General features: G+C 33.6%; 2 protein-coding genes across 5 annotated transcripts; both read left to right on the forward strand.

The window, feature by feature from the left end:
• Positions 1-261: 261 nt before the first annotated feature.
• LOC132700046 (myeloid leukemia factor) lies at positions 262-3237 on the forward strand. Of its 3 annotated transcripts, none has more exons than XM_060667132.1 (4): positions 262-653; positions 748-1368; positions 1632-1733; positions 2553-3237. In XM_060667132.1, exons 1-4 carry the CDS (start codon positions 595-597, stop codon positions 2647-2649), a joined length of 879 nt encoding a protein of 292 aa, XP_060523115.1. In that variant the 5' UTR covers positions 262-594; the 3' UTR covers positions 2650-3237. The 3 variants fall into 3 exon arrangements, with proteins under 3 accessions (XP_060523115.1, XP_060523116.1, XP_060523114.1); XM_060667131.1 differs by having other exon boundaries at positions 267-653; positions 1629-1733; XM_060667133.1 differs by lacking the exon at positions 1632-1733 and having other exon boundaries at positions 265-653.
• Positions 3238-3732: 495 nt separating this feature from the next.
• Positions 3733-11102, forward strand: LOC132699880 (SET domain-containing protein SmydA-8-like). Of its 2 annotated transcripts, none has more exons than XM_060666836.1 (7): positions 3733-3890; positions 7416-7676; positions 7738-7992; positions 8048-8358; positions 8413-8783; positions 10289-10392; positions 10839-11101. In XM_060666836.1, exons 1-7 carry the CDS (start codon positions 3864-3866, stop codon positions 10983-10985), a joined length of 1476 nt encoding a protein of 491 aa, XP_060522819.1. In that variant the 5' UTR covers positions 3733-3863; the 3' UTR covers positions 10986-11101. The 2 variants fall into 2 exon arrangements, with proteins under 2 accessions (XP_060522819.1, XP_060522818.1); XM_060666835.1 differs by lacking the exon at positions 3733-3890 and adding an exon at positions 3961-4793 and having other exon boundaries at positions 10839-11102.
• Positions 11103-23473: the final 12371 nt, after the last annotated feature.

The following is a 23473-nucleotide window of genomic DNA, read 5'->3' on the forward strand; positions in this document are numbered from 1 at the left end:
TGAAGTCACCGTTTGCCCTAAACTTAAGGAAATAAATCGCTAATGCAACTATTTTCTTTGGTTTACTTTTTTGTATGTTAACTATGACAACTGGGTCTTTATCCATGATAATACTTTACTGCTTGAATGATTTGAATCTATCTGTTAGAATATTTATAAATTTTATTACAATATAATTTATTATATTCTCTCTCTCTCTCTCTCTCTCTGTAGAACTCTATATACAGAACATCAACTTTTAATCAATTGTGGGACGTGATGCACTAAACTGTGAATTGCAGATGTCAGAATTAAAAAAAAAACAAAGTTCTAAAATGTTTTTATTTCGTAACTTAACATTTTAGAACAATCAACAACAACTAGGAATTTAAATTATTTCAAAAATCTAAAAAAAGATAACTCTACTTAGATGAAAATTTCCGATATTTGACAGATGACCGGAAATTAATTCTCGTCAGTCAACATTTGTGCCATTTGCAGCGGATAGTCAACCACGTCAAATTTGGTCAATTGCTATTTGTGGTTTTGTGGTGTATCTTATCGTGTTTTGCGTACATCCAGTGTATCTTAAGTCAAATCGGACTAGCAAACGAGATGAGCATGTCGATTTTCGGCTCTTTGATGGGCGATATGGATAGCGACCCATTTTTCGGGTAAGTTTCTCCCTTTTGCTGTATATTTAATATGGACCGTTGGTAAACACTCCGCCATGCTGGTCAGATTTTTTCAAAAATTAACAAATTTTAGGTCCTCCATGGCTATGCGTCAGATGAGAAGAAATATGGACATGATGAATTCTTTGTTTCAAGATTCTTTTGAAGTGGGTAACATATTTAGAGAGTTTGAAAACACTAGAGCTCGTATGCATTCTATGATGTCTCCATTTGGAATGCCTTTTATGCCTAATATGAACAGACTGATGAATAGTTCATTAGACAGTATGGGACCGATGGGAAACTGTACAAACTATAGTAGTTCGAGCACTGTTATTAGCATGACACCAGGGCCTGATGGGAGACCACAAGTTTATAAGGAAACTTCAAGCACTAAAGTAGCTCCAGGTGGTATTAAGGAAACACAGAGAACTGTTACAGATACAGTAACAGGTACTAAAAAAATGGCAATAGGTCATCATATTGGGGAAAGAGCTCACATTATAGAAAAGGAGCAAAATATGCACACTGGAGATAGAGAAGAGCGTGAAGATTTTATTAATTTAGATGAAGATGAGGCTGAAGAGTTTAATAAGGAATGGACTACAAAAACAAGATGCATATCAGAAATTCCCAGGATTAGTTCTGGAACTGGTCGTAATCGTCATACTTATAGCGGTTATTCTGCAATCCCTGCGATTACTGCTGGATCAAGGTAGGAAATACTATTTTGTACGTTTTAGTACTTTTACATAAATCAGCAACTATTGAAAGAAAAAGAATGTGTAAAAATAGGAATTTGTTATGATAATGGACCTTAGTGTTGGTTGGTGTCTTGTACCACAGCTTTTTGCAACAGTTGCGACACTATTGAGCTGTTTTGGTTGACTTTTTTAAAATTTAATCACGTCTCTTTACTTTGTTCTAAATTGCTTCATGTTGTATATATGTATAAATGTTATTGGGCATGTATAGTAGCAGTAGCCGTCGGAACAAGGAAAGGTCTACACCGCTAGTTTCCGCTCGTAGAAGTATAAGGTCGCCGAAATTAGCCCTACCTTCCTCAGCAAGTGCAGCAAGGTAGGATTTGCATTTTATTCAATAATCTTTAACCTCTTAATATAGCAATTGCTATGCAATGATAATGTATCACTAACCAATACTAGCTTCTATTTTATTTAAAAGTGATGTTGAAATAGTTTAGCCAATGCTTCATCTTTTTTGAGAATTTTCATTAAATGTACTGATTTCAGTTTTTAAAATTTCACTGGGAGGTGGTTGTTTACAGGTTAAGTCGACGTTACTAAGACTAACTCCATTTTCTAAACTGTAAGTAAATTTGAAATGAACTGCCGATTACCTAATTATGAAACATGTATATATGGCGCATTACTTTCCCTGTGGGTAATAAAAATTACTTTGTCCTGGCAACAAGATAATTCTGCTATGCATGTTTTATATTTTATAGCCTTAAATGTAAATGGCATTGGTGTTTTAATATTTGGCGTGGTTTGTAATGTTTTAATTTAATTTAATTTTTCGATGTTTTCACCCATTTATCATGTATCTCAAAATGATTGTTAAAAATAATTATTAATTTGTAGGGCGATTTTGCTAAAAATTTTGTTAATAAATAGGTCTAGTGTAAGAATACCACCAAACAGGTTTTGACAGACATGCTATTCTATTTTTAAAATTGCTAAAGTTCAGATTCATTTTTATTAGAATATTATATTATATTTATATTTGTTATTTTTGGATGCAGTTGCTGCATTTTTTTGCTTTGCAAATTTTTAATCTTCAGATTAGGCTCACTTGATGAAAAATTATTGAAACTTGTATAATAATTATTATATCCATCCAAATTAGTTCAGTTTAAATAAAACTTTTTTCTTTCAGTTCTTCAAGGACTCCCTACAGCCCGCCAGGACAGGCTCAGCCAAGAAAGTCTAAAAATGTTAAAATCGTGTCGGGTCCTTCTTCCTCTGAGAAGTAGACTACTAAATTTTTTACCTATGCTTGTATTCTTATTTATGGTTGATGTCTAGGTTATTTTTTTGGTTTTTTAGTATGTAATTTAATATAATTTTGTATTTCCTTGGGAAGAATAGTTTTGGCCCTCGGTTTCAGAAATTCAATCTTCTGCGCCTCAAAATAATTTGTTTGACAATTCGCCTTTTTTAAGACGACTATGCATCGTTTTTCCATTATACGGTACATTATTCAGTGTCTATCTTCTATACCTGACTAGCTAGTATCAGAATTTATTTTGATTTCATTTTAAAATTCACACTGAGTTTTGAAATGTGTATTCTGCTTTTGATGGCTTGAATTTTACAGATGTTATATCCTATGGTATTAGTAGTGTAATAATTTGACAGAACATCTTGTCAAATTGCTTTCAGATACTTTGTAAATGTTGTGGATCTTAAATGTCAAGATGGATGTTGAAAGTAGATTGTATTATTGTACTTCGCGTGAGAGATTACTGTAGGAAATGCTATTTGGACATTTTCCATTATCAACGTATTTAGTAGTACATTATTGTATGATCTATATAATTAAATCATTAAGGGATGTTCGATTCCACAATTTGTATTTTAATTTCAAGACCCTCCATTTGTTGTATTCCTTGTTCGAGAATTTTTTTAGCATTGCATTCTGTAAACAAAAAGAATTTTTGAATGGTGGTTATTATACTTCTAGAATTAAATTTGATATTAACAATCAATAACGGGTTGCGTTTGAAAACTTATTTTTAAAAAATTCAACTAGCTTGTACGCATATTTAAATGTCGATAAATAATTTCGTTTATCAACAATTCCTTAAAAACCAGATAGGAACTACCAATCGATGGTCAATGAACAATCTATATTGACTCTTAAATTCGATACCCCAACCAAGAATTTATCACATATTTATCCATGTTTAATATAACATTGCCCGTCGAAATACAATAATAATTAGCGACAAAGTACGTCGATATTTGTCGCACTGTGCGGTGTAATCTGAGACGTCGGCAAAGTTTGTGGGTAGGTATAAGTACTGAAAATGATTCATAATTAAATGTTTATACATTTAACTTGGTGTACTCAAAGTCAAGGATAAACACGTGGATTATAGCGACACGACAGCTGTAGGTGTAGGAGTTTCACTGGACGTTTTAATTTTCATAAAAGTTTCTGTTTGGCCGGTCAATTAGTGTGAATATGCGGCAGTTGTTCGATAATTTCGAGGTAAGCCCATAATTCGGTTGATGTTTGTTTTCGTAGTTAGGAAACACAAGGTTAAGTTCGTATCCTTCTTTATCATTAAAATACGTCTCGGCGTATTCAATTTTAAAAATGTGCGGTTAAAAGTTGCCATGGCAACATCAACACCTCCAAAAATGTGAGTGTAAATGTCATTCAGCGTAGTTAAATGCTTTTTAAATTATATTTTCGAAAACATTTTTTTGTGACATTTAACGGACAACACGATACAGTTGTCAGCAATGAATACGTTAAAAACATTCCTATACGAAACAACATAAAGTCTACTGTAATGAAGACTCAGTGAATCAAAATTTGATTTGGATACTTAGAATAAAGATGCAATTATATATATTATACGAAAGTTTTAAACAAAAAAAACTAAACGCAAGAATAGAAAAATTAAGAAAACTTTGAATTTATTGCTCAGAATTTTTTGTGTTCTTTTATGGTTGCAATTCATTTGAAAAAAAACATGAATTGATGTAATACATAATATAAAAAGAAATAATACATGATGAATTTTATTATTGAAGAAGGCCGGTGCTCATCTCCATTACACAGTTTCACCTATTTTTAGACTCGCTAATTTAAAGTCGGGAAGTAGGCATATACTTATATGTTGCGAGATTCGGTTATTTAAAACCTAGTGGGGACCAAAAGTGTGTTTGCTTGTGTACAGTGGAGTCTAAAACCGATCGTGCTATGTTTTTTAAACTTTAAAACCGATTCGCGTGCTTCTAAATGATGTCTGAAGATCCAAAATGTGAAGTTTGTTCGAGCCCAGCCACTCAGAAATGCGGAGGTTGTCACACGGTACACTATTGTTCAAGGGAACATCAGAAAAGTGATTGGAAGCGACACAAAAAAGTTTGCAAACCCTATAAGGTAGGCACACATGATGCAAAGTAAAAAAACTAAAGGATGTCAAAGAAGAATAATTTAACTTGGAACAGTCATCACTACGAAGGATTTCTTTTCCATGTTCTCTGAACTTTGAATCAATTAACCCAACGTTTATAAAAGCAAAATATCAGTTATTACAATTAATATAAAAATTTCAAGGGACTATTAGTTGAATATAATAATAATAAGAAAGACCTCTGTAAAAAATACTCACAACAAAAGCAGGAATTTAAAAGGCGATAAACGCTTTAGGATATAAAATTGAAACTTACCAAAAATGATAATAATTCTAACTCAAAACGTTTATCAACTTAACTATAAGTGTTGTCAAATCTGTTGCAATAAAACTAAAATTTAGAAGTGGCTCATTATATCGAATTATTAAAATACTATCAAATTAAAAAAAAAAAATGTATATAATAATTTATAAATGTGTATTAGTATGCGTTTTCATATATAATATTAAAAATCAAAGTCAGATTGTATTTATCTAGTTAATATTTTGTACAATATTTTTTTCCGTTATTTATAACTAATTTTATTTCACTTTATTGAAAGTTGAACGGTATTGCATCGACTAAAACAATGGTAGGTACTATATATTATTTGTTTTTTTTTTTCAATTTATTTATCTCATACAATTTATAAAATAATTAGCTACACACAGCTAGACATTCAGATGGATTTTCCGGTTTATTTTGAAAACGAGCAATTTTGTGAAAAAAAAAAGAGAAAATGAAAGTTTCTAAATGAAGGAACGCTTGTTTTAACAACTAAAAGCATCAGGCGTTCCACGAAAAAGTTTGGGGCGACTAAATTTTGTAAAACTTTAGAAAATGTAGACGTTGAAACGCATTGTATTACGATTGTGTACCAAATTTTTGATGTCGAGAGACAGAGTTCTGAGTGACAAAACATTTTCAGAACCAGCCCCTAAATTGTGGCCGTATGTTAATGAATCGCCCTGTATGTGCTTAATAAAATACATATTATTTGAGGATTCAGTTCTAGACTCTTTAAAATACTTTAGATAATTATAATATTATACTTTACAATTGCAGAAGTTCACATGAATTATTAAAATTTTTATAATTTCATAGGAAACATACAACTCAGCAACAATCTTGCAATTATTCTCTTTTTCTTGGCGCTGCATGCACAAAAATAATATAAAAGTATAAGGAATAGATTTTCTTTAATCCAAAATTACTATTTGTTTTAGAAAAGAATTACCCACGGTAACTAAATTAATTCAGTCAGAGACAATTACAAATATACTTTGTAAATGTCTTGTTAAATCAAATTGGCATTTACCGCAGTTAATTTGATGAAACATCTAAATTACGAACTACGAAATTTCAAACTCTACCGAGAGGAAAAAATCGATTTAAATTTTATTCTACAATCTTGTAAATAGGATAAACTTTGCTACGACAATGTGAAATTAGTTAATAGTATAGTATGCAACTACAAGCGCAGCGTAGGGTTTAATAAACGATGGACTTAAAAAGTTTACCGAACATGTTGCATACCATAATTTTTCTACGACAGTTAGTTTTTGGATACATTTTCGCAAAACAACGCGAACACATTCACTGACATGACCGTCAGAATTGACAAACGTCAAAACATCGGGAAAGCCACAAATGCGATAATGTGCATTTGTCCAAATAATCCGAGACACGGGCGACGAACACCAGAAAGCGACAGAAACATTTATCCCAATAAAGAGAGAGATTTCGACGAAGACAGATAATACAATTAATACAGTTTCAATTTTTTCATACTTTCTATCCTGAAAACTACTTAGGTAACTTTTACTTTTTCATTCTTGGGTATGCTAGGTAGCTGTTTAATTTTTTGCATAATCCAAAATATCCTCAATCATATTGCTTATTGAACAAATTTAAAAATCGTCAGTAATTTTAGCTGTGAGAACAATTGGGCACATGTTTTTATTAACCTTTCATGATTCGTGATAATCGGCGTAGGCAATTTTCCGAGTAAAAGGTACCTAAATACAATTTTACTACGACCGCAATGATTTATTTAAAATAATTGAGAACTTTTAAACAAACACATTTATGATGGGTTTGGCTCTTTGATTAATTAAAATGCAACTGAATCTTTTGAGCCGAGTCACTGTAAATATTATGACATAGATGTATTTTAAAAACATTGTAACGTAAACAAATAATTATTCTCTATCGAGGAAAATTCCTTCTCCACGTAAACGCTTTGCCGGCCTCCCTCCCGCGCTGTCCTGAACGAGCTACGAACGTCCTTATACGGACAAGTGAACATTTGGACAAATACGGCCATCTCAAAACATCCGATTTCTCCCAAACCCGTGGTAAAGTGACGCACCTTGCACGCTAGATCGGTGTATAATTGAGAATTTTACAGAAGGGAGTAGAAAAATAATAATACCGTTAATATTTCCAAATATTTCATTGACTAAATTTTGCTTATTTTTATATTTTCAAAAGTAACAGAAATTTGGGAACGGCGAAAAAAATTTTTAGAATTTTTGGAGGAGGTTGATGCGTAATATTAATTACATTTCAATGGTAATTAATAGATATAGTTTTGCTATACTTTTAGTTATGCAAAGACGACAATATCGGGCGTCATCTTGTAGCAACGAAAGATATCAAATCCGGCGATATCATTTTACAAGAACCGCCTTTGATCTGGGGCCCCGCTCAGGTCACTGTTCCCATCTGTTTGGGATGCGGAAAGGCAATCGACCCAGAAAACTACGAGTGCTGCTCGAAATGCGGATGGCCTGTGTGTTCCAAAATCTGCGAACAATCTCCCTCTCACATACCCGAATGCCAATACACAGTCTCCAGAGGATCGAAGGTGTTTTCTTTCTTCGAATCTTTTATCCACCAACCTAATTGATTTTCGCTTCCCCTTTTAGGTGACGATAAGCACTTTCGGTACTGTACACCCATCGTACCAATGCATTACGGCTTTGCGATGTTTGTATCAAAAGCAATTCTTGTCGAATATCTGGAAGAAGTTGGACTTGTTAGAGTCTCACTGCGAACAAAGGAAAAGCACGCCTAAATACCAAAATGAAAGGATTACCGTCGCGCAATTTATTCTGAGATTCTTTAAACTCAAGAAAATATTTACAGAGGAAGACATCATGCGAATTTGCGGAATTATAATGGTGAACAAACCGCTCCCCATTATAATTCCCCAACGAGAAACTTAAAATCCTGTAGGTCAACGCACATGAAGTACCCCTCACCAGTCCACCGTACGTGGCCATCTATGAAACGTCCTCCATGTTCGAGCACAGCTGTTCTGCCAATTGCACCAAGACGTTTACCGATCAGGGATCGATAGTGATCAAGGCAGGTACCCATATCAAGAAAGGTGAACATCTGAGTATTTGTTACACCGATCCGCTCTGGGGTACCGCCAACAGGAGATATCATTTACACGAATCAAAATTTTTTTGGTGCATCTGTGCCAGGTGCTCCGACCCCACTGAGTTTGGTACTTTTTTTAGTGCTTTAAAATGCCAGAAAAGGTGACAAATTCTCTTGCGTCACCTAAATCTCATCTGACGATCCTTATCTTCTAGCGACTGCAACGGCTTTTTGCTTCCGCGCTCTTTCTTGGACCATGACAACAACGACAAAGGTCCCGATTGGTTTTGCAATCAATGCAACCAATTATTGTCTGCTTACTGCGTAAACGATATCTTGGAACACATTGGCCAAGAGCTGATGGAAATGAAAAAGGGCGACTCGATTTCATGTAAACATTTTATAACGATGTACGAGCCACATCTCCATAGTAACCATTATTATTTAACCGACGTGAAGCTTGTCTTAAGCCAGATAATCGGACACGAGTTGGACGAAGGGCTTCCTGCGTGTCCTGAAGACGACCTGACACTAAAAGCCAGAACTTCTCAGGAACTGTCGCATTTAATGGTGGCGTTGGTACCAGGTACGAGTTCAGGTATAGTTCCAAGAACGATATACCGTTTTAACAACATAACCCGGTATTTAACTTTGCTAAATTTTTACGCAGGTCTAGGTTATTATTAGTCCATGCCGTGAAAATTTTGAATTTTAATTTTCAAAATACATATCATTTTCAAGCAAAAATTTTTGAATTACTTCTATAGTCCATTATGAATTCTGTCCATCACGACAACACTATTTGGTGGAATATTGGGAAGCAATTTTTCAGAAAACTATTTTTCAAAGATGTGTCATGTTTTCGTGGTAGTCAACCTTTGCTTCTTTGACATCTTTTGCAAAAAGCAACAAAGCGTTATCTACCCAACCAGCTTCAGAGCCCGTATGTAGTATGATAATACGTCTGCTGTTATTATCAGTCCATCCTCTGTTGACGGTATTGTGGCTATGAAAACTAGTTCTTATCTAAATATATGATGATGGCGGTTTTAGCACGAATTCCTTGGATTTCTCTCAAATATCTAGTCCTCCACTCCGAAATTCTTCTTGATTCCATCAAAACTTGTCTCTTATTGGTGGTTTTCTTCGTACGAACGCGCAAAGTTTCTTGGCAACGGTCAATATTCAACACACTACGTAACTCTATAAAGTAGACTTTTTGGGATCTCACGATCTTTCTGCGTGTTTCTTTCTTAGACACCATTCACAACTATATCACGTACTGTGGCATTTGGTGTTTAAGTCATTTCGGACGTTAATTTTATGGCTCCACTATTCCCAGATATCGATTTCATAAACATGAACACATTTAAAATTATAATTTTGGCAGCAACCGGCAAATGTGTCCGAGTCTTTGACCCATTGGAATATGGTACCTCAATAGAAATGGCGTACTGAGTTTTAAAAAACAATTGAATAAGAGTTCGTTTTTAATTACTATTTACCAACACAAGATGGAATAGAAATAATTCCAAAGCTTCCGACGGCTACGAAAATACTGTTTCATAAAACTGACAGCATACTCCCATTTCTCCAACCCGCACAAATCTACCAATAGCAAACTGGGAAAACGTCCATTATAAATCCACATAAGATTTTGTATTGCTTTCTTCGGAAAATATTTTAGAGTCATTATATTAAATCCTTAAATTGGAAATCAGTTTAAGCTTTCTAATGTGTTTTTAACATCAGTCTATCTAATGGACAAACTCAACTTGAATTCGAGCTATCTCAAGTAGGAACTGTTTTAGGAAGATTTATAAAAAGCACACTAATATGAATTAATATAACAGTTTAATCAAAGAAAATTTCCTTACTGCAGGGCACAGTTCTTGTCGGCTAACATCTTAAATACGGCCCTGGCTTGTGGTACACGTGCTACAAAGAATGTTTCCTTCCGCTTTACAACAGGCGCGTCTTAAATTCATTCCGAAGTGAAAACCATAAAAGGTTGTAGAAACGGTATATCTTTCGGCGAACTCTACCATCCATCACAACCAAGATCCTAAAGCAATTTTCTTTGAAATTCAGGTGAAACCAAAATTAGAGGCTTAGTGCTGTTTCAGTTGCACGTGGTAATCTCGGAAAGGGGAAGAAGACATATGGGTAGTCAGCAATTCATTTATTTTGTACAGGTAGGTTTATATTTCGCTTTTGTCCTTCCAATCAATGTCGAAATTTTTAATATGCTATTAGGTATTAATAAATTATAGTTATAGTGATTTAATTTTCAGTTTCAACAAATGATTTCTTTTCTTGTCGAATAAAAAGATATAAAAATATTAAAAATATTTTTCCAAACCTCACTCGCAAATTCTGGTTTGGCACTTTATTTGCTACTATTGTTATTATTATTATCATTACTATTATTATTTTTATAATCTACTCAAAGAACATATTTTGTTGTTAATGAATAGTTTTTTAGCAAATTTTAAAGTGTTCCTATTTCTGATGATTCCAATCGCAGTGGTGTAGACAATTTTTTTCCATATAAAGTGTTCGAATTGCGTATTTTTTGGGAGCCTAGTGTTGAAAAAGCAAGTCGCACTTCGAAAAACCTTTTACACTTGAACCATTCCAGGAATCAAAGAAAATTTTGGAAGAGTCCTTGGATTTATTACGGCACGAGCCCAAAGCCCTACCTGAAGGAATAATTTATCAGCACGCAGAGGAAAACCTAAAACAAATCGACTCATTGTTGAGAACTTTGGGCGAAACGTCCGTGTGATGTAATAATTGTTAAGTTATTTACGTGTTATTTATATATTAAGATGTATTGCCAGTAATTTTTCATTTTCTTTAAATGTTTTGCAATAAAAATATTGACATATTGAATATGGTATACATTTTTAAGGACTCTACAGCAAACAGTTCGTTTCACTGAAAGGATGGTTATAGCGTCAATATACATTCACTAGGGTCACTATTAAGTAAAGTGGGTATCTAATTCATAAATATTTTCCAAAATCTTCCTAAAGTGTAAAGACATTTGTTATAATAAAATAAAAGAAATGAATGAAATTAAGGTATTATCTCTAGTCTTAAATAAAAAAATATCTCCACCAGATATGATAATAAGACATCACTGGGCATTTATAGTCTGTTTTAATCTTCATCGTGCTGGTTTTTTCCCGGACTCTCAAAGGTTTTGGTAATATATATATATTCGAACACTCGAAGTGTTTTCGGAGCGCGAGCATTGAAGATGCCAAGTGAGATTTTGGCGAAACGTCTGCAGGATTCCAGTCGGATGCAGGATTTGCAGGATTCCAGTCGGATGCAGGATTCCAGTCGGAGTTCAACGAGCGAACGGATGATATCCCGGAGTATAGTGTCATCACATTTTTCCATCCGTGAATCAATACGTGAGAATATATATATATATATATATATATATATATATATATATATATATATATATATATATATATATATATATATATATATATATATATATATATATATATATATATATATATATATATATATATATATATATATATATATATATATATATATATATATATATATATATATATATATATATATATATATATATATATTTGTTTATTTAGGTGGGTATAATCTTATTAAATTACACTAAGAAAAAACAATGGCAAACAATGATATACAATAAATTCATAGCTAGTAATATCTACACGTTTTTATTCTAAATGTCTAAATCCAATTCTGGTGCACTATCAGAGTAGTCTTTGAGATGAATTATAATAGGATTTATGTTGTTTTGTATAGAAATGTAAGAGTCCTCAATTTTTACAATGTGCTGTACTGCATTTTTCCAGTTCTCAATTGGATATTATTTATATTGTTTTATCAAATTTATCACAGTGGGACTTAAAGTGGAAGTAACATTTTCTGCTCTGACATTTGATTTTAGTTGGTGCTTGGAAAAACAGTACGCCCATCCTGTTCAAGGTCTCAATGGTTTAATCTTAATAAATTACGTTATGTACAAGGAATTCATAGCTAGGAACATATATGCATTCTAAATGACTAAATCTAATTGTTTCATTATTAATTATAATAGGAATTATGTTGTTTTGTATAGAAATGTAAAAGTCCTCAATTTTTATAATCTGCTGTCCTGAATTTTTGCAGCTCTCAGTTGGTATGTTATTAAATACATTTTATTTGAAATTTATAACACTGTGACTTAATGTCTCTGTGGTTTGATTTTACTTTGTCCCACAAATGCTCTATGGACTAAAACATGCAATGATATTGAGAAAGACGTAAACCAGTATGCCCGGTCTGTTCAGCCAAATTATCGCATACATACTGTTTTTTAACTGCACATGAATTTAGGACTACCTGAATTCAAAATAAATACCATTTTCTAACAAATAATCCTGAATTTCAATTTTTGAACTTGATGAGGCTGACTCTTTGTGTAGCAGATGGTTGTTGAAACTTGTTTTATCCATGACAATAAAACTGTTATTGGGAATGTTTTTTTAAAAAATTGTTTAGAAACCAGTTTTCAAAAAGTCCGGTAATTGTCTCCTTATGATAATCCAAGCTAGAATCCTTTTAATGTTCGTTGCAGACAACAGCAAGCAGTTTGGGAAAAATCCGTCGTGTATAATGCGTTTTCCTTTATTTGTAGGTGCAGTAGGCAGTTTTGAATGGATACAGTGTCGTGTGTATCGGACCATGTTTCATCAAGGTAAATGATGGATCTGTTGTCTAATCTATAACTTTTAATATCTTCGATTACTACTTGTCGTTTGTCTGTTTTGCGGTACTTAAGTCCCATTTTTTGAACAACTCTAGAGGATGGCACGGCTTATATTTATATTGGTTTCATTTTCTTCTAGCTTTTTTTCAGTTTATCCAAGGTAGGAACAACTTCGCTTCGTTAAAGACAATATATTTTTCTTTTTATTAGGTCCTGATCCTGATTTTCAAACTCACCACGTTTAAGTAGGCAGGTTTTTTTTAAAGCTTCTTGTTGAATAAGTTCTCTACTGATTAATGTTTTATACACATTTTTCACAACTTGTTTTGCATCAAGCGCCAAATGATTTGATGAACTTTTTCCAATCACTCAAGAAATATATCAGAAGCAAAGAAATATTCCTGGCCCACCCCAGTACTGTTACTCAAGTAAGAATAAGTTTGTTGTTAATGGCTTTACCCAATAACAATAGGTAATAACATCTTTAAAGTTATTTTATTGGGGAGAATCCATCGAAAGCCAACACGTTGAAGATTTTTAATCAAAAGTCTCACATTCAGAGCACGAGACGATCCATTTTAAAATATGTATTCTGACACGAGCATATTTTATTATTATTAATTATTATTATTAGTTGTATGTGCGGTAGGCGTAAAGCAATTCTACTCAAACAATCATTTGCCCTGGGGTTTAATGTCGCAAACAAAGGGAAATAATAACTAGCCGGTAAGTAGGTACATAAATGGTATGGCTGAAATTGCTTTATGCGTTTGACTTCTAAATTAGTGGATAATAATAATAATAATTTTAAAATAATTATTTTAAGGTTGATGTATAGGTAATAAATAATGATTCAATGCAGATATTGATCATTGAACATAAACATAGCTTGGTCTTTTTAAAGAGCATCAATTAGTGAATTGTATACACTTAAAAGTAGTTAAGTTTTTTCGTGGACAGCGACAGATGGCTACACCAAATAAATGCCTTGCTTCTTATGTCTCTGGGATAGCAGAGTAGGAGGAGGTTGGAGAAATAAATGAAATTAATATTCCATTTATTAAATGAGGAAAAATGTTGTTTGAGTTGTTGTCAATGAAGCATGCTGAGCCTGAGGAGGCGAAAAGTGATCTCAGGATGGAAAAAGATGGTTCGATTTCTTAAAATCATAGAATGAAGGTGAACGACCATCATTTGGTAAATTGGTAAATGTAATGCTCATCAAGTCATATCTCTTGGAACATTAAAAATGTTCTCAGAATTTTGGAGATGTCAATGAGAAGCAAAAGCAAAGATTTCATTTGGGTCAAGATACATTCAAGAATGTCACGGAAAGGAAAGTTTTCAATGAGCTTTTTCGATGAGTTCCATCTCTGAAATTGAATAAATGTTATACTAATAACGTTCATATAGTATGATATTAAAAAATACCAAGTACCAAGAGTGTAACATAACATATTTTTGAAATTCAAGGTACTAGACATAAGCTAATGGCATATTCGAATTCAGGGCAAATTGGTTTCAAAGTCGGCTCCAAACAAACCGGCGTCAAATTATATGCAGGTCTGTGCAATCATTCTCATGGTAAAATTTACTGAAATCTCAGTTAAAAGTGCTTAACAATTTATCCAATGTAATGGACATAGTACGAAGTAGATTTTTTCCCGTAATAGGAGAAATTCATCTAGCGGCCAAACAAGAAAAGCATAAATTGATAACCAATCAATTCCGGGCGGTTTGATCAAACGAAAAAGATTGGCGAACTATTTTATCCTGGATCCCAGTCTGATGGACATTTCGCCCGGATATTGGCAATATCGGCAACTGCGGTTTGTGTAACTGACTGTCAATTCGGTTTTTATTTCCTAGACTCAAAGGCTGTGATCCACAGTAAAATATTTTCGAACCACACGTGAAATTGATTGGTCCGAAATCCCATGTGGATTAGGGAATAGATTAAAATAATATCTCATTGTGGCGTTATATATAAAGTTCTTGTAAAGTGCGAGTTTTTTATATCCCCATTTTTTAATATGACATCTTGCCAAATCTTTCGTTTTAAAATATTGGTCAAGAATTATGCAAAGTCTTTCTTATTATAATAACACTTCAGAGTTGCCTTACGTCTTGAAATTGATAACTTAAGCTTAGCAATTTCAAAATAACTCATGTGTAGTAGGACAGGTTGCATACATTTGTTTATGCGCTAATATTTGTGGGGACGTTTGACCGTTCCGACGTATAGTTTTTTTTGCATAATAGAAATTTGACCTCAGTTCCGTTACAGCACTAGTTGGCGGTCGGAACGCTTGATCTTACACCCCTAATACATTCCAAATTTCCCTGGCATAATCTCGAATCGTTGGTTTCAAACAAGACCAATTTGAATGATTAGTTTAATAGTCTGGACAACTAACGCATCAAAGGACGGCTTTGATGTGGCTGCCGCAGCCAATACGTCAAAAGTTAACGCCTAATTTGAATGTAAATTACATTCCTTTGAGGTAGTCAGCGGGCGAGTATTTTAACCAGCCATAACGAAATGCTCAGCGTTGCGTTGCACAGATCACCACGGCAATGACGTTTCGTTCAGAAATCCTCAAAAATGTTTATGCCGGGTATCCTCATCAATACGATAGCATCGTAGCAATCTACAGAAGTGTAACGTGTATTAACAACACACTCAATTGATTTTTTAACTCGGCTTTCGTTATTCTAGCTTACTGTATTATTTTTAGTAGTTAAAGTTCGCCCAACCATATATCGTTTCACGACATATTTCGGTATTTAACTCTGGTAAATTTTTATGAAGGTCTAACCACAGGCCTACCTCGCTCGGGGGTCTCTTTGTTACCTTCAATAAATACATTCGCAATTCCACAATGATGTTCCAGAACCGTACTTCGGTACTTCGTGCATACAAATGCTGAAAACTGACGAATTTGTGTAGAATTTCATCGGTGCGATTCCTCGATTATTATTAGCCCATGCAGTGAAAAATCCGTTCTTACTTTAATATGTTTATTATAAATATAAATGAAGGAGTAAAATTAGCTATAAAAAAATGTTAGAATATTTATCAAAAAAAGTTATTCTACATCCAAGTAATCGTCACTTGACTCGGTCATCACATTAATAATTAATACTGGCACTAGTCGACTTCTGTAAACATTTTCTTCTTCGATGACACGTTCTACACGAGTAGCACTAGAAGCAGATATTTTTTCTCCTTGGTTGGTAATTACTAATTACCAACAGTACCGACGGAATAAAAATAACTCCAAAGCTTGGACGGCTAAGAAAAACTGTTTCATAAAACTAACAGCATACTCCCCAATACCCCCACAAATCAACCAATGGCAAACTTTGAAAAAAAACATTAAAAATCTCCATACGATTTTGTATTGCTTTCCTAGGAACATATTTTAGAGTTAAACCTTTAAATTGTAAATCAGTTTAAGCTTTCTAATGTGTTTTTAATATAGGAGATCAACCTATCTTCAACCTAAACTCAACTTGAAATCGAGCTAAATCAAGTAGAGACTGTTTTAGGAAGATTTACAAAATATGAATAATATGAATTAAAATAACAGTTTAATCAAAGAAAATTTCCCGACTCATACAATACAACATTCCGCACGGCACACTTCTTGTCGTCTAACATCTTAAATACGGCCCTGGCTTGTGGTACACGTGCTGAGATGAATGGTCCCTTCTGCTCTTCTGCTTTACGCCAGGCGGATCTTAAACTTATTCCGAAGTCCATGAAAGCTGGTAAAAACGGTATAGCTTTAGTGAACTCTACCACCTCTTCTTCATACTCATTTTTGCACACTTTTAATATTTTACCAACGAAGCAATGTTTGTATGTGTCATATAGCATATCGCGTCGACCCTAAATATGAAGGCAATAATTTTTTAATGCAAATATAAAAACGTCCTATGATAAGCGTGTAATTCGATTGGCATATTTAATAGATTTAACTTACAAGCAAACTTTCTTATTCGTTAAAATTCTGCCTGCAAGTACTCAAATTTATTAAATATTTTAAAATTAATATTAACAGAATACTGCGATTGGAGGAAGCGCAGATGTTTAACAAGCTTCAATTAAAAGTTTGGATTGCACTGAGTCTAAATTTAATTGTCGAAGTTCCGTTTTATAAAGTTTTCCCAGGTAACTAAAAAATAAAAAAGCAAGCACTCCATAGAACCAATTAAATGCAACGTTAAAATATAACCCGTTTAAAATAAAGATAAAATAAAGCATTTTCTGTAGATTTTAAATAACGTAATTTTGATCGATGACATCCTAATAATAATATTAAGCTTTGAGAAAAAGTAATTGCAATTCAGAGGCCAAATCTTTTAACATAAAAATTTGGAATGGCAAAAATTTGTTTGTTGTTGGAAATTGTCATGCTGTTTTGTGGTTTTCGCGACGACATGAAATCATTAGAAATTAAACGCTGATTATTACTTTTCTAACGAACTTGTAATGAACTACTCGAGTTCTACATCACTCAGCAATCAGAGATGAATGGACATAGAGAGTTGAATTAACGGTTGCCTGCTGTTGCTTCTTCAAAAATCACAAAGAAATCTGGGAAAGGCAAAGTGATAACAAAAAAATTACATTCCATCTTGTCAATGAAATATAAAAGAAACAAAAAAGAATTATTTAAGTGTGCTGTGTGCTGCTAATCAATGAAGAAATAAAGTTTAAAACGGATTTTGGGGAAGATGTGTGGTCGTACCTAAAGTACTGAGTACCAAATGAAGAAATACTAGCAATTTATGGTAGTAGACAACAAACATAATATAGAATAAAAAAAACAGGTTTACTTGGTGCAAAATGAAGTGCCAGGAGAGGCACAATGAGTTTGTTTAGGTACGAACACAGCGAATGTTTAATTTAACGAGTTTGAAGAGGGTTATAGACGTGTCAGATACTATTTAACCACTACACTTGCGCATCTCTGATTGGGTAGAGAGGGAGTAAGAGAACGATATTTTATCCATTATAAATTGAGTTATTCTAAAACTTAACCTAAACGTATGCTAACTATAGTCAAGCACGGCTATCCAACCAGGACTGTGAATAGGATATATAGACTTAAACGGTTCAGATCAGCAGATGAGTATGTATTTTTTCGAATTTTCCTGAGCTCTAGTTGCTATTATCCATGGCTACAATAGTCCCAGGCGAAATGAGTATAACGTTTGCCGGAAATAGTCACCAAAAACATCAGCACGCATGGTATTTCAATTATTTCTCTGTTAATCGTGATTTTTGAGTTTTTTCGAAACAAAATTTCATTTTTATCCTTTTTCAAGGTAGGTTTTTTTTTTTAGCTAAAACGAGTGCATTATCTTCTTCTTGGTGACCTGGGGCCGCGTTTATCCTCGTGTACAAGTCGGTATTTTGTTTGCTGCCCTACTGCAGTCATTTTCGAACACATTTTAAGCATTTTTGTCCAGTTTTAGTGGCGAAGAGCTTTTTTCACATTGAGATTATTAACTTTCTCGTTTTTAGAAGGACGAGATTTACTAATCCGTTTCTCAGCATTTTCAAGAAAGAACCTTGCCATCATCTGCCGCAAATCATTATAATTCTAATTTTAAACACTAAGACACAGGTAGATCAACTACCTGTCCGACTACCTGCCACGCTCGAGACCATTGACAATACTATTCCTATGAAATACGGTTAAGACCTCCAAGTTTTACGGTGTACACCTCTTTGGCCTCAAGAAATAGAGCCTAGTTATTTACCGTCAAATAAATAAACTCAACTTTCACCTTCTAGTGCTCGAAGTGCAACAAACAATGATAAAAACTCCAAATAAAATCCTAGCCTTCATTTTCAAATTTCACCTCCGCCTTTTCCTTTCGAAAGAGGCTCACGCGAAATTAACACGTCGCACACGCCAAGTTTTTTTCAGCTCTCCTCTCCAGCCACCGTAAAGCCTTTATAAATTACCGTCAGGGCTAAATTTCTGACATGATCATATTTCACATAAACACTAACAAAATTGTACCGCCCGTAGTTTACAATAAGCCCACATGAGTTATGGGCAGGTGAAATTAAATTACGGTAGCTGACCAAAAATGTTTTACGCCACACGTTATACTTCCTCCCGCGGAAACTTATGGGGGCGAGCCGTTCACTTTATTACCGCCCCGTGAAATTAACTTTGTGTCTTTAATTAAAACTATAAACAACTTTGTCTGTTACGCGAGCCAAGATCAGAGCGGTGAGCGTCGAAATAATTATTAGGGCGTTTTAAACGCTCTACTTTGCGCTCATCTCAAATAATTTGGAGCGTGTTTATGTCCGGAAAAACTACGGCCGTTAAACGTTTTATGTAGAACGCGCACGTTGAGATGGAGCTTAAATTTGGAACATGTCATTTTTTTTTACTTCAAAATGACAACTGCCTATTTAAAATTTAAAATACGATGAGATTCAAATTATTCGAAGTTATCTCAAGTTCCAAGCCATTCCTCGTCGTAACTTCAAACAGTTTGATGCGCTTCCATGCTCACGCAAGGTCGGTATACATTATTAGTTGTATTTTTGTTGTTGTTATTCCTATTGTTTATGGTTAATTGTCTTTTATTGTTGTGATCTGCGGCCGTACTATACTCACTACAATTTGCTTTTTGGCATCAAATTTTATCGAAAATAGTGATAGATTTCTGTTAAAGAGTTCGTGGGGTTAATGAAAAGAAGTGATAAGTAAAAAAAACCCATACTATATTTACTAATGCAAGACAGTAATAAAATATGAATTTGCAATGACAGGCATCATTAAACAGGGTGGGTAACTTACAGGTTTTGTCGCAAAGGGCAGATAAATTGCAATGATAGTATTTATAAATTCCGCATTTCTGTTTTTAAGACCTACACACCTCGAATCGTTTCTAAATTGAGGTAACACTAATTTGCATAAAATAAAAGCGGAGTTTGATAAATAATGTGGCAGCAGCGTTACTGGTGGTGAAGTTCAGTGTCGAAAAAAGTTTGTTTTTAAGTTTGGTAAATGTTCATCCAAAATATTTATACGCAATAAAATAAATTTCACGTATCATTATAATATCTAAAATGGTTTTCTGATTAAGCTTGAAGCCAAATTTCTCTATTGTGATATGGAATCCTAATTACACTATTTATGTAGAGCGTTGGGAAAGAATTGAAAATAAGTTTATAAAATTTATATCATTCAAGTTAAATTATAGAAAGAAATACTAGGAACAGTATTCCACTGGCTCGACAAAAATTTCATCTGTCATCCTTAGTACAGGGAGCACAGGTCTATGATATCCCGGTTTTGTGTAAAATAATTAATTCTAACATTAATAATTCGCATTGGTTCGTCTAAATATAACTTAAGTCAATCTTCGATTTAATGAAATTTTTAATATTATTTTAAAAAAATGTAAAAAATTTAATTTAATTTTAAGTATTCTAGTCTTATTAAACAAGTTAAACAGTAACAATTTATTGAAAGAAATATATGGTGGTCAGTAACGATGTATAGAACTTAAAGTTGGCATTACCGTTCAAGATGGCGACCGATTTAACAGCTGTCAAGTGATTTATTCTCAGTTTGGTTTGGCAATTCATCATGAATAGACTCACGCCTGAAAAACGCTTGCAAATAGTGCAATTTTATTTCGAAAATAATGGTTCTGTGCGGAATACGAATTTTGTTTAGCGATGAAGCGCACTTCTCGTTGAATGGCTACGTCAACAAACAATACTGTCGCATTTGGAGCGAAGCTAATCCTCAAATGTCGACACACCGTTACATCCAGAAAAACTGACTGTTTGGTGCGCTTTATGGGCTGGTGGAATCATTGGTCCGTACTTCTTCAAAAACGATGATGGCCAGAACGTTACAGTCAATGGTGATCGGTATAGAGCTTTGATTAATAACTCTTTTATTCCTGAATTGAATAACCATGATGTCCAGGAGATGTGGTTTCAAAAAGACGACGCAACATGTCACACAGCTCGTACCACAATAGATTTATTGAAAGACACGTTTGGTGACCGCCTAATTTCACGTTTTGGACCTGTGAATTGGCCTCCAAGATCTTGTGATTTAACACCGCTAGACTACTTTCTGTGGGGCTATGTAAAGTCATTGGTCTATGCGGATAAGCCACAAACGCTTGATCATTTGGAGGACAACATTCGCCGTGTTATTGCCGATATACGGCCACAAATGTTGGAAAAAGTCATCGAAAATTGGACGTCCAGATTGGACTACATCCGCGCCAGCTGTGGCGGTCATATGCTAGAAATCATATTTAAAATGTAATGCCACAAGATTATCTTTCGGATAAATAAAATTCATGTCAATCGAATAATCCATCGTTGTTTTATTGCAACTTAAAGTTCTATACATCGAAAAAAATCACCCCTTACTTGCAGCTTATTGTTCTAACTTTAGTTATGCTTAGCTATATTTTTATAGTATTGTACACGTTATCTTGTGAATACATTAATGCGTGCAGACCTATAGTATCCTTGGTGGTCACCAAATATTTAAATAGAAAAACAAATAAATTAGAATAATTGTAATGAATTAACAATATAACATGCGAAAATTTGAAGTTCATCTGGGTTCCAGTGCCTGTCAGGTTTATCGTCCTCTCTTAGTCTCACGTAGCCAACTAAAGTATGGAGAGCTTTGACTAATGGAACAGACAGCAATTCAGCGCCCAGAGTAGGAGCCAACTGTACAATTCGGAGAATTTTATTTTTAGAACTAAAATTAAAGTAAGTAAATGATCACCATAAGGTAGGTAAATACTTTTGTTAAAAGGATTTAAGAAACCTGGCATAGAACATTGACAGATCGTGGACTCACATTTATTTTGAATAATTGCATTAATTATCATTTGGGATCATACAGTGTTATGACGTTTAATTCAAAGTAACATCAAGCCATCAAAGTTCTGATGTAAAAAACCAACATCCTCGCCAAAATACAAACAAAGAGCCATAAAAGCCAATATCAGCCAATAAAATCAGTTTTTGTGCATTTCACACATGTCTGATTCCAAATTTTAAAAAATTCGCATACGATTTTTCTTTGGATCTCTCAAAGAGTTGCCTTTACTTAATAAGTTGTTTATTGTCGACAAGGTAATATTTAACCTCTCTATTTAGTTTTCTTAAATGAGTTTGGAACCACCTTTCTTGTAGAAATAATTTCATTTCAAGATTTGTCAAACTGCATGAACACAAAAAACTACTAAGCGTTGCCGTATGAACACGCCATGTAAATTTGTTATAATCGATCAGAAAATTAATTTCGTTTGATATTACAATGATCCAAATGACATTAGGCTCGTATTAACAATATTTATACATGACATCGTTTTAACACCATAATAAAAACACTATATCAAAATTAATATTTCTAGTAATTTTCTTTTCTCACCGTTTGTTAAATTTGTCATAAAGCGTTAATTTTATTTTTTTTTTCCTTTGATGGCCTTAGGATAATGTTTTTTTTCCTAGATACGCGCACATCTTAGACTACTTCGAGAAGAAGGTTAAAGTTGGTTTAAGTGTAAGTTTAAAATGTTAAAATGTTACAAAGCTGCGTTTCTCTTTTCATTTACATGTGCAGTGAATAAACAGATTGCAGAATATTTCCCCCTCATTATCGATATAGGTGACGTATTGAGATTTTCGCTTGAGCACAATTTAATATAAGATCATTAATGGCGCGTGCAATTATGTTGCGTTAATTAAGGTATATTCAAGAGAGTTTGATGTATATGACTGTAACATTTAATACCAAGCCGCGACACAAAAAGAAACAGCGAGTTAGTCTCAACGCATTAAAAAATATATAACCGGTCTCCCCAATGAATTGCCATTAATACTCCGCCATTACAGTAAAATTTTATAAAACCTCAGGTGCGTTCTGCTCTTTTATAGCGGGCATAACTTTTCGTTGAGTTCTATTTGAATAACCGATATTCCAATGTAAAGCCCGTTAATATTCGTTTCGCAAATGAATATGGGGGATTAAAACAAAGAAAATTCCGAGGTTACATGTAGATACAGAGTAATTCGAGCTATACAAAATTCGTGGCTTTTAAAAAAAAATTTTTTTAGGATGTAGGGGAGTATAGCAAGATGTCTCAAACTGGACACCCTTTATAAGTTGGAAAATCACTAAATTAGGTTAGGTTTTGACAAACATCAAATGATTAATAAAAAAAACCGTTATGGTGGCTTTAAAATACCACCTAATTATTAAATTAATCACTAAAAGTGTCCGGCACTGGTTCATAAAAGTAAATGAAATAGCTCCATTTGTATTTATTGAACAAAATAAATTGCTTGTTGTTAATTGTTCACTTAATTGTTAATTATTTTAATAAACAAAAATAACATTTAATCCGAACAACAGCAACATTTAATAACACTAGAGACTCCATGCCAATGTACATGCCTATGCCAAAAGTACAGCTTTTTGAAAGTCACG

The sequence above is a fragment of the Cylas formicarius genome, unplaced genomic scaffold (assembly GCF_029955315.1).
Source record: "Cylas formicarius isolate icCylForm1 unplaced genomic scaffold, icCylForm1.1 PGA_scaffold_3__17_contigs__length_32017465, whole genome shotgun sequence".
Classification (NCBI taxonomy): Eukaryota; Metazoa; Arthropoda; class Insecta; order Coleoptera; family Brentidae; genus Cylas; species Cylas formicarius.

Coding starts and splice junctions, on each gene's coding strand:
- LOC132700046 (XM_060667131.1), top strand. CDS start 595: ATGAGCATGTCGATTTTCGGCTCTTTGATGGGCGATATGGATAGCGAC. Junction 1,369..1,628: donor GCGATTACTGCTGGATCAAG/GTAGGAAATACT, acceptor GGGCATGTATAG/TAGCAGTAGCCGTCGGAACA. Junction 1,734..2,552: donor TCCTCAGCAAGTGCAGCAAG/GTAGGATTTGCA, acceptor TTTTTCTTTCAG/TTCTTCAAGGACTCCCTACA.
- LOC132699880 (XM_060666835.1), top strand. CDS start 4,650: ATGATGTCTGAAGATCCAAAATGTGAAGTTTGTTCGAGCCCAGCCACT. Junction 8,359..8,412: donor GCTTTAAAATGCCAGAAAAG/GTGACAAATTCT, acceptor CTTATCTTCTAG/CGACTGCAACGGCTTTTTGC. Junction 8,784..10,288: donor AATGGTGGCGTTGGTACCAG/GTACGAGTTCAG, acceptor TTTGAAATTCAG/GTGAAACCAAAATTAGAGGC.